General features: G+C 36.6%; 2 protein-coding genes across 5 annotated transcripts in view; one reads left to right on the top strand and one right to left on the bottom strand.

The window, feature by feature from the left end:
- The window catches only part of LOC110093979 (recQ-mediated genome instability protein 1), a 65,951-nt gene that overhangs the window by 8,218 nt on the left and 45,497 nt on the right, over positions 1 to 12,236 (bottom strand). For 2 of the 4 annotated variants that reach the window (XM_020819056.2, XM_020819057.2), the window contains exon 8: positions 6,181 to 6,663. In XM_020819056.2, the coding sequence (XP_020674715.1) occupies positions 6,496 to 6,663 (168 nt within the window). In that variant the 3' untranslated portion in view covers positions 6,181 to 6,495. Of the gene's footprint in view, positions 1 to 6,180; positions 6,664 to 12,236 lie in introns of those variants that run through there. The other 2 variants (XM_028693021.1, XM_028693061.1) reach the window with 2 other exon arrangements.
- On the top strand, positions 1,738 to 2,097 carry LOC110093970 (F-box protein At1g55000-like). Its single transcript, XM_020819045.1, has one exon. It carries the CDS (start codon positions 1,738 to 1,740, stop codon positions 2,095 to 2,097), a length of 360 nt encoding a protein of 119 aa, XP_020674704.1.

Raw genomic sequence — 12,236 nt, 5'->3', positions numbered from 1 at the left:
CACTGGGCTAAGTGTTGCAAACAAGAACCGGTAGATGATTATTCTATTCGGCATGGCTTTCTTTTCAAGGGACATTTACTCTGTGTGCCATCTTCATCGTGGAGGCAACATTTTATTAAGGAAGTTCATGCAGGCGGATTGTCGGCGCATATGGGCAGGGATAACACGATTGTGCAATTCCAGCAACGTTTTTTTTGGCCTCATTTGCGGCGGGATGTCTCGAAGTTTGTGGAAAGATGCTCAATATGCCAGTCTTACAAAGGCGGGGGCCAAAACACTGGCTTATACCAGCCACTGCCTGTACCGGAGTCTATATGGGAAGACTTAAGTCTCGATTTCATTTTAGGCTTACCGAGGACCAAACATGGCAATGATTCGATTATGGTTGTCGTTGATCGATTCTCCAAGATGGCACATTTCATTGCGTGCAAGAAAACGTTTGATGCTCTCAACATTGCCAAGATTTTTTTTAAGGAAATCGTTCGACTACACGGCATTCCCCGCAGTCTTATGTCAGATAGGGATGTTAAATTCATCAGCCATTTCTGGCGTGAATTATGGAAAAGGTTGCATACACAAATTCAGCTCAGTTCGTCCTATCATCCGCAAACTGATGGCCAAACGGAAGTGGTCAACCGCACGTTGGGGAATCTACTACGTTGCCTGGTTCAAGACAATCCTAAACTATGGGATGAGCTTCTCAGCCAAGCTGAATTTGCGTTTAATTCAATGACCAACCGATCCACTGGTATGTGCCCATTTAGTATAGTTTATACTAAAACACCCAATACGGTTCTTGATGTTGCAGTGCTGCCGAATTGCAAGAGCAAGACTGCAGCCACCTTGGTGGAGAACTATACTGAATTCCTATCCAATATTCGCTTAAGACTGCAAGCAGCCAACGCAAAATACAAATCGGAAGCAGATATTCACCGTCGGGAGAAACTTTTTAAAGCTGGAGATCTGGTACTTGTAAGGCTAAAACGTGAACGACTTCCCGTTGGCGAATACTCAAAGTTGGGCAAGAAGAAATGGGGGCCGTTTCCTATTGTCCATAAAATTAACGATAACGCATATGTCGTTGATTTGCTTGAGGAGTTTAACACATCGCACACTTTCAATGTCAAAGATATCTACACCTATCATCCTCCAGATGACCCCGAGAACCAACAGCAATCTGCTAGCACAGATTTTCTTTCTAGCGGGGGCGAATGATGCGGAGCAATCCCGGTTATTCGGTTCCAGGGAGTACTTTAACCTTCAGTAGAATAAACTTGCTTATTCTGTTAGTAGAATTCAGGTGCCACTACCTAGTTAGCTTTAGTTAGTTATATATTACAGCACTCCCTTTTTATTATGTTTACCTTTTAGTAGTAAAGGCTGGCATATATTAGCCAGAGCTGTTATCAGAGGAAAATAGCTTTTTCATTTCAATAGAAACAATACACAGCTCCACCGTGAATTGGAGTTTCTACATTGCTCGTCCCTCTTGTTTCTCTATTGCTTGCAGGTGTTGCGGCATCAACATGTATAACAGTTTTATTCAATGTCTTCTTCTTTTTTATAGTTTTATTCAATTTCTTCTTAGTGCATGCCTATGTCAGTTCTTCAGTTATATTCGTTCATCTTCTCATTGTTGAATCCTCTGCATTAAACACAGATGCCAAGGCTTGGCATTTATTTCATGGATGATTTTCTCAACTGGCCTTTTAACTTGATCATAAATTTATGTAGGTGATGGACATTAAGCGTCTAAACAATATGATGAGTGACCATGGAATTTACTCAAGAGAGAGGCTTCTCATACCCATAAGCAATCCAGAACTTCTCCAGGACAGCATCTGCTACATTGAGTTAGACGGTCATGCAAAGAGAGAAGTTGCAGTTCTCTATTTAGAAGGTGGGCCTAATGGAAAATCTACTCCTATTAGTGGTTTCATCACTGAAAGAAGCAGGAAGAAAATACTTGATTCCATGAAGCGAAGTATGCATGTAGATGATGAAACTGCAGCATATTACTTGTCAATCTCAAATAACAATCCCAGGGCTGCTTTTCTTCAGTTCTCTGAGGACCTTGGGTGGGAGCAAAGGCGATGAACGCCCCGGAAGTTCACATCATAATTCCATAAATGATTGAAACATTACAAAATGTTTGTCTTAGTATATAGTATTTTTGCCTCAGTATTCTCGGGCTTAACTCAAGGGAAAGGAGGTATGTTACCGAAGCTAAACTTCTATTGTTGTTGATGTAATCTTAATTTTGTCTTCATTCTAGGCAATTTCAGCTGCATCTATCGCTGGAAAAAATGTTTCCAGCCTTAAGTAGGCCTATTCTATAATCAAACACAAATTTGACTACTAGGACCAGCTAAACCAGATAGTGTTAACCCAATTTATGGAAACTCCTAAAAAAATCAGAGATTAACGGTCTTGAGGATTATTTCAAAAATTAACTTTGCATACTTATTGTATATAAGATTTTGTAAGTATACTAAAGTGATAGGAAATACTTGATTTCAAGTAGTTCCTAACCAAAACTGAAGCCGAACAAGGAGAAAACTGCTGTCTCCAACAGTGGACAGCAACTATGCGCAGGAAAAACTGTGAATATTACGAGAATATTGAGAGACAACGCAAGCAAAGACTTGTATTTTTACTAGTAGACGAAACAAATAGCAAAGATACAATTTGTTCTTCAATTCGAGAGGAAGAACGTACTCTCCAAAGTCTCCGGCAAAGCCAAGAGCCCAAAACAAAACGTAGATCTCAAAGAGAAAACTCCAATTCAAGATGAGATTCAAATTCCCCCCCAAACTCCTAATTATACAAAATTAATCATAAAGGACAATAATAAACTTCCTAAAACAGCCTTCCCATTCAAAATTTCCCTCCTAATCTCCCCCCCAAGCCGCCTACGTGGACCTCGCGTTTTTCCGCCCCGTCTGCTTTCTCCGCCTGGAGTAGCAGTGGACCGGTCCGGGTTGGACCGATCCAGCCGGCCCCTCCTGGGCCGGCGTAACATTGCAAGCAAGGAAGTGTTGATCCATTCATTAGTATTATGCTTCCTTTCATTGTTTATGGAACTCATTTGTTGCTTATGAGTGAGACATAAATCTTTCAATCGATCTTTGCTTGAACAATCATGATTTTCATTAACTCTTATATTCTTCATACTTTGTAGAGATATCAAATCTTCAGACGATTTGATACTTTACCTATGATCATATCACTGCAGCACTTGTAGATATTTCATTGTGTGTCCTTGAAGTTCCCCTATCCTTGAAGGTCACTTACAATACATACACCAAGTTTAACATCCTTGATTATTGTCATTAGTGCTCATGTTAACATTACGACCTTTGGCTTTCATTGGAGAACACTTCCAATTATTTTTTTTATATGAACTTCCCTATTCTCCATAATCTCCACCATTCATTGCTTGCAAACTCTACTTGTCCTTCATTATTCACTTGAATGCATTTCCACAAACTCCTTGCATACGATTGTAGGTGGATTATTACTCATTTGCATTTGGTTAGAAATTCATGATGGCTCTTTGACGTTCATTGGAGATTTCATGCCATAGCTTATAGGTGGAGATCTTGTTGATCTCTCTTTGCAAGCAAGTTGTTTCATCAATTGAGAGCATCACATTATGTCATGAGATTTGATTGTGTTGTTTCTCAAATGAAGTTTCATTATTGCTCTTTCATCTTATATTGTTCAAGTCATGACTTACTTAAGTCAAATGAGCTGCTCGAGTTTAGCTCGAGTCTAGGTTCAATCATTCAAACTCAAGTGCATATCAATGTTATTTCTCATTCCATCCTTGCTTGCAAATATGCTTCAAATTATGTTGAGTTCCATAAATCCTCTATTTGATTGTTGATGTTTATTTGAACAATTCAAAGTCTTAATTAGCATTTCTATTCTTTTTGTTTGATTTAAACATTTAACATTCAAAGTCCGGGTCCTTGTAGTCAAATTGCAAGTTCTGTTTCATATCCAAGATGAGTTCAAGTTCTAGTTCTTGCTTGAGTTCGAGTATCAAGTTCAAGTTCTATGTCCCATGCCATCCTTTGAGTTCAATCAAGTCCAAGTCTTGTATTATTTTGCTCGAATTTTAGTTCAAGATTCATTTCAAATTCAAGTTTGAGTTCATTTCGTGCAAGTGCACTCAGGTCCAAATCAAGTCCAAGTACGGTCTTATTTTCAACCGAAATTTCGGGAGCCTCCCAACGTCTCCACCGTTTAGGGGAAAACTACGGAAAACTGGGACTCCCGCCACGCTAAAGAAAGGGGAGGGGGGAGGCGTGTATGGGTCTTCGGTACCTGTTACAAAAGAGAAGCAGTTGTTTCCCCACAGGTACAGAGCCGCGTACGGGTACTTAAGATTATCCCGGTCACGCTAAGAAAAATGCATACCGGACTTACCCGCCTCGTCGTAGGTGTCGCGCCGGATTCCCTTCTCACCACGCTAGAGAAAAGCGTGTATGGGTAGTTTGTCGGCTCAAAACAAACGTCGATTGTGGGATTTTGAGTTTAGGAAGTTATACCTTCGGAACAAAGTGATGACGATGACGATGGTGGTGACGGGTATAGGTTCTGCCTGGGAGGTTTCACAGCTTGTAGAGGTGGATCGGCTTGGAGCAGGATGTGGTCGGGTATAGGAAGAGATGGAGAGTGGTGCTTGCGATGAGGTGAGGCTTGCGTTGGGAGCGAATGGAGAAGGCCAGACAGAGTAGAGGAAGGGGAAAATCGAAACTCTGAGGAGGAAGGGGCTCAGGTAGGTAAGAAGAATGCTCTCTCTCTCTCTCTCTCTCAATCTCTGTGTGTCTCGACGAAATAGGGAGGTAGAGGGTTGAGTGCTTGGACGTCGGCATGAGTTTGAGAGGGATTCACGATTGGAGGAGTTCGATCTGCTTGCGAACTAGTGAGTGGGAAGGGAATCCAGAACCGAGGGCTCTTCTCCGCTTCTCCTTTTATTGACGCCAGTAGGGTGCGAATCAAGGCAAAACTCCGCACGCGAGGGATGGGCCGCTGACATTCGGCGTCGTTCGCAGACTGCGATGAGATTTCTCGCAGAGAATCAGGATGGGTAGCAGGTATGTAATGATTTAGCCATTTTTTATTTCTTTTTTTTTTTTGGCTGTAGAGTAGAGGTCAACAAAATGTCATATATTCTTATTATAATTAAATGATGCAATCAGACAACCTCTTATTCCTCTAGGGATTATGGATTATTCTGTTTTGGTGAAGAGAGCTAGAAAAATTAAAGTGAATGTTCAAAATACACAAAGAATGGGTGAAATTCAGAAAAACAACGTAGAGGACACGAGAGCTTCACAAGATACTTAAGCTATACCATTCTCGCAAAATTACTAAACAAACTATATCAGAGTTTCTCACTCAGTAAAAGATACAATTAAAGAAGTTAAGGAAATGAAAGATATAATTGTAGTGAAACAAAATCCATAAGTGTTTTCTTACTCAGTAAAAGATCCACCTTACAGAATGACAGCTAAATTATTGTAGGAGCTAAAAAGTCAATTGCAAGAATTACTAGATAAAAGATTTATCAGGCTAAATTTGTCGCCCCGGGGAGATCACAAGTACAAAACTCCAAATACAAACACTCAAGACAAGCCCACACACTCACACAAAACAACTCCGCAATATGCCCTCTCCCTTACAAGAAGTCTAAGGCCACTATTTCTAGTTTTTCTAAATAACTAAACTAGCATCGCAACACTGGCTTGAAGGCATAAGAGCTCACCGCGGCAGCACTGGAATGAATTTGGGCTCTACGACTCTGGTTTTGTGGTGTTGTAATGCTGGTTCAATTTTCCTTTTTTTTAACTATTTTTTGCACAAAACACAAAGATTACAAGCACAAAATATCATAGTAAATGTAACTTGGAATGAACAATTTTTATCTTATCACAAACCGAGCATCCCCATAACACTAATAAGTATTTGCATAAACAACGAATCAAACTTCATGGGACAATTTGACAAAAAGATAAAACACTTGCTAATTAGAGAAAGAAGGCAAAAACAAAAGGAATCTTCCAACATGAGAAGTAAATTATGGGATACAAATTGAAACTTGAACTCAAGAATATTATGCTTCGGCTACAGAAAAAAAAATGTAGATAAAAGGTAATTGTGCTATCTTACCATCATTAATCAGCTAAAGATGCAAACATGAGCACTGTATTATAATTGACAGAAGCATCTGTACTAATCCGTGAATAAAGCTCCCCACGTGGCTCAACAGTTGGCTGCAACGTGATGGAAGGAGGCAAAAATGGCAATGATTTGGGTATACAAGGAAGCTAAAACAGTCCAGCTAATTCCATACTAAGATGTTCGAGACATGGACTGAGCTCCCATCTCTTGACACTCAAATATAATCGAAGTAAACAGGTCCACGAAAAAACTTGATCTCGTCCCCATTGCACAGTCTTAACCATCATTTAGTCACATTATCCATCATGGAGATAGAACAATAGGCTCTATAGAGCAATTTTGTGGATGTCTAGAGGTAAAGCTCTTCAATCTCCTTAGCAGAAGCAAAGCATCAGAGGCCGAACAACCCTGGCTCATCTGAAGGACCACAGGAAGTGGAGAGTCCTTGCTTATCTCCAAAAGTACCGTGCCCTACAATCATAAAAAAGCAAGCGTGAGCAGTTCTTGACAAATTATTTAATTCGTAGGCAATATGTGAGAGTAAAAAAGAAATGTGATGGTTGTTATATTTCTCCAATGTATAGGAAATGAAATTTAAACTGGTTTCCAGCAGAATATAAAAGATGAATGAATAATTAAACAAAGAAACACCCAGTTAAATCATTATTAACAGCATATAACGTTAGTGCTTAGACACCTCCAGTCAGCGCCAGAAAAAAAAAACTCTGCTAAAATGTCATTGCACCTACCTTTTTCAATAAATTTGGCAGCGTACTATTCCAATTACTGTCAAGTTAAAAGGTTGTAAGCCGTGAGTGATAACGAGCCAAAAGGCCTAAAATTATTTGAAAAGGGGATTCTAGTAATGAGGACCCAAACAAAATCAAGCAAGTAAACATTAATAAGAAGATTGCATAAGCCAGTTTGAGTGTTAACAAAATCAAATGATTTTCACAGTACGTACACCACATTCGGATGTACATTTAAAACTGCCAAGAATAAAATGTAATTGTTCAATGTTTAATGCAATTCTCCTTGGGATACTCTAGGCAAAGAATACGGAAGAAACGGATCCATAAAAGATGACTTCAAATTGAAACAAGGACAAAAGATGAAGTAAGAACAACAGCTAAAAATCAAAAAACAAAAGAAAGATATGGCTCAGAGTGGAAAAAATAGAACCAAGGGGACCAAATATTTAGAAAAATAATAACGGGAGACTGAAAATTCATATTTAAGTATGTGTATCTGCATGGCAAGAAATCGCAACAAAAAAAAACCCACAAAATTATTAACTGATATATCCTATAACAGTTAATGAACAAAAAGAGTCCAGCTAAAAATCAAGGTAAATAGTAATGCTACATGATACTCTATGATCGGTGATTTCCAATACAAACCTAAATGTAAAACTAGAATAATTTGATTAAGATGCAGCAGCGACAAGCAATTCGGCTTGGTAGCAAACCCTCTAATACAACAGTTATTTTCTACTGACTATTAATAACAAAAGCTAGGCAAACAATAATGTCAACCAAAGATATGTCGATCTCCAAATAGAAATAAATGATGAGAAACAGAGATAATAAAAAACAAAAATAAAGAGATGATCAATCGATGTTTCACATAAAGAAACGAAACCAAGATGTAATAGAACAAAATAAAATGAATCCACTTTTAAGTTGGTCATAAAATAATGAAAGAAGGAAAGCAAAGAGAACAAGAAAAAAAGAGAAAAAGATAAAACCAAGTAAGCATGCCAAATGCGTGAGCAAAAAAGATAATCTCTTAGAAGAATTTTCGGTGTCACACCTAATGAAGGATTGCTAAAGCAAGACAACTCGGGTTTAAGATTTCATAATGCAACTAATTTGATAAATATAATGCTTTAATACAAGAAAAACTAAAGATTCACATACATCAGGCTATCAATCCATTCAACACTTTCTTTAAATGAAAATAAAAAAAATAGTCATTTATAATCCCAATTGATAACGAAATGATTATAAATACCTAAGAATTTCAGCATAAATTTGAAAATAAATAAAACCAACAAGTAAAAAAATTAATTTTCCCAATTTAAGATTTCTAGTTTATCAAAGTAAATTTCAAGCTCCTATAGAGTAATGCAAAAAATGATTGCAATAAGATTTGTCGCACCAATGAGTAAGGCATACATGTCAATGGCACAAAATAGCACGCGTCACGGCGCATAGCGTGGCACAGCCACAGCGGCATCCATATGGCATGGCACATAGGTTGAAAATGGCGCATGCTATTTGCATCATGTCTGCGTCATGGCGCAAATAACGCACACCAGCTTATTTAGTAAAATTTTAATATAATTACAAAGATTTTTTAATACTTACATGTTTTTAATTTCTAAGTTGATGTAATAAATAATTTACTTAGGTTTATTTGTTTTGCCCGGTTCGAAACCCACACCATTCAACACTCACGCTTATGCTAAGGGTTTCAAAACTCTCGCTCCTAGGTTGTTTTGTTCATTGCATTCGCCGGTTCGATGCTCTCTTAGGATTCGAATATCATGTCGAAGCTCACTCCTCATTCCATTGTTCACCATACTCGCCTAGTTCGAAGCTTCAGTCATTTGCTGTACTCGCATGGTTTGCTGCATTTATTTGCTTTGGCTAAAGGTAATAACATCATTCACTTCCTTTTTTTATTTTGGGTCAATTAAGAAACTGAAACGACTAGTTGAATTAGCCATTAGAGTTTCTTTTTGTGCTCTATGCTACCCTTTGGATATTTGATTTGAGATCTATTGAGAACATTTCTAATATATTTCAATAAATAAATTGAAAAATTTTGAGTAAATACATGATTTAGAGTCTATACATACACCTAAAGAAAGAAAATCTATGGAACTTGGTCTATTTAGTATTTGGGACTTCTATTTTCATGATTTAGAAGCTACTGTTAAATTTAAACTTGAGCTATGCAATCTGGTTAAACTTGTTTTGTTTCATTTTGATTTCTAATAAGTGTCATCTTGACTAGCTTTATCCCAATTTTTCTTAGGTTAAGTGAGTTGATTTTTCCCGTTTTCCATTCATTCATGTTAACAACTGGATCAGATGTTTCACTTATTTTTACATAAATTATGAAGCATTATTCAACTCAAAGAAGCCGAATTGACTATAAATTATGACTTTAAATTTTAATTTGAGAACCAAACTGGATCCAAGTGGCATTAATTTACTATTGAAATAATTATTTTATTGCGAGAATTTAATGACATTAAAATAAAATTTCGTTGCTATCTCCATGTCATTCGGTTGTAATGTAAGCCTCCATGAAAGTTCTCATTATGAGGATCTACATGGTGTCATTGGATCACAATGAGAGATGTCTATCCTTATGCAGTTCAATTGATAAGATATAAATGGAGTTTTTATGACTTTCGTAAACTTTAATCTTGTCCCCAATTTGGGGAGAATAGATGAATAATTTGATATAAAAAAAGTCATCAGCCAACAGTTCTAACAACTATAAAACTTAAAAATGTTGGAGCCATCGTAGTAACTAAAATCAGTGCTATACTTTGGAATTTTCTTATGAAGCTTGGTCAATTTGTTATAATTCGCATTTTATCAGATAAGATATTAATTTTCCCATTTTTATATGATTATAATGTTTAATTATTTAAAACTGCTTGTTCATAGGTAATAAAAAATATCAAATTCAGTTCAATCTTTAAAAAACATCCAACATGAAAATATACAATATTTGTCAATAAAGCAGATAACAATACTGTCACATGTAGTTTTGTGGAAAAATAACAAAAGAAGGAATTGCATGCCACAAGCAACACCTAGTTGGGGGTTTTAGAAAATCTACAGCATATTCTAATTGCCCCAAACATGTTAAGGATAAATACAACACTCCATGCTTGAAAATAAAGGATTTAAAAGAATATATTAATGACACATCACATGTTATTATTAACGAAGGAGATGACTTTGATGAGGTGTTGGACCATCAAAAAGATATCAAACAAATAATGCTTTGTTTAGGGCAGTTTTCTTACTACTTTCTAAAGTAACTTTTTAATACAAAAATTTTTAGTTCAAGACTATTTTGTACTAAAACGTTACTTTAAAAGACAGTGAAAAGCTGCCCTAAATAAAACCTAAATCTAACACTTCTAGTCAAAGTTCAACATCAGCATCAATGCTCAAAGCATCAAGACCTAAGGGGTTGTTAGATACTAATCGTACACCAAATCCTATTGATGTGGTGAAGCAGAGAAAATGTCAATTTAGCAAAGAGATAATGCTACTAAGTAGAATGAGGGGTAGGGTAATTATGTGTTCTGTAAATGAATGTATGATGTTGGGATTCCATTTAATGCAGTGAAATATGACAGCTTTCCAATAGTGGTTGAGGCATTTGAATAATTTGGACCTTGGATGAAACCCCTTAGTTATCATGAGATACGAATTCCTTATTTGAAAAAAGAGGCTGTACATACACATGAACAATTACGATAAAGAAATAACAAATGGATTATTCATGTATTAAAAGAAATGGCGAAGCCAGAAAATTTTTATAGCGGCGGTCCAAATTTTTTAAAGAATTGAAATCTGACAAAATAATGTTTTAATATATAAAGAATGAACTCTTAAAGCTTTTAAGAAATACTTAACTATAATTTGGCTTTATAAGCAAAGGCCGGATCAGTTTGATAGAAAATTTGGGAATGAACAAAACTCCATAAAGTAAAACCTATATTGACCACAATCAACAAAAAATTCGAGCACATTTCAAACAATAAAAAAATTTCATTTTCGACCAATTGAGCAAAATACCTAATCAACTTGAGAAAGTGATATCGAGGCTAAGTCGCGAACGTCGAGGTGATTTGACTGGCAACGTTCAGCGAAGTCACGAACGAAAATTCTAGTGACTTTGCGAACTGCGATTCCAAGGAAGTAGCGAAAAGCAATTCCGATGGAGTAGCAAATGTCAATTCGGCTGGCAACATCGAGTCTAAGTCAAAAATGACAAGTCGATGCAAGAGGGCTAGAAATCTATTCACGAAAAGCAGAGGAGGTCAACTTTAGCAGGCATGCCGCGTGCATTTGTGCTTGAGATCCAAGGAGAGGAACTGACGTCTAGCAACTAGCAGGGGGAGGCGGAAGCGTGGAGATTGAGGAACCGAATGAATTAGGGCAAACACTTATAAAAATAAGTACCGTGTTTTTTTAAGGGGGACATGTGCCCACCCCCCTCAATCCACCCGTGATTTGAAAATTATCTACAGATGTTGATGAATAAGACAAAATTAGTAATGAATTAAGTTTATATATTAGGGTGAAGATTTATTTGGTATTCCTCCAGCTGTATGATAAAGAACTACCCGATCACCAGGTATCAATGTTTGCATAAAATAAAAATTGAGTAACAATTCTATATATAAATAAGTATTTCATTTCTTCCAGTTGATTGGTTGTTGGTGTATGGCCAAGAAGTTCCCCATTTACAAAGTTTTGCTATCAAAATCCTTAATCTGACATGTAGTTCATGTAGATGTGGGCGTGCGAGCGCAATTGCAGTTTATTCGAACATGCAAGTATTTTTATGAAGTACGTGTTGCTTTTTTATGCATGCCTATAGTATACTAATTGTAATGATGTTTTGATTGCAGCTTCATAGCAAAAGAAGCAGAATGGATCAAGGTCGCCTCAAGGATTTAGTTTATGTAAAAAATAATAGAGCATTGATTCGCATATATAATCATCGCGTTTTGATTGACCCTATTTTTTTACTGATATAGATGATGCAAATGAGTGTCTAACATAAAAAATGAATGATGAATCTGATGAAGAAAATAAATTCATTGATGCAGGCAAAAATTAGGAGTTTAATTGATGTATACAAAAATTAGGACTTCTTAGGAAAGTAGAAAATACACAAAATACGACAAATTATAACTTATACCACAAACAACAAACTTTATAAACTTTTAAACAAAATATGACATTACAAACTTATGAAATAAAATTCGAAACTTGCATTTC

Source organism: Dendrobium catenatum, unplaced genomic scaffold, assembly GCF_001605985.2.
Source record: "Dendrobium catenatum unplaced genomic scaffold, ASM160598v2 fragScaff_scaffold_0, whole genome shotgun sequence".
Taxonomy (NCBI): domain Eukaryota; kingdom Viridiplantae; phylum Streptophyta; class Magnoliopsida; order Asparagales; family Orchidaceae; genus Dendrobium; species Dendrobium catenatum.
Note: the sequence above shows the minus strand (reverse complement) of the source record. Positions and strands in the feature narration are given on the sequence as shown.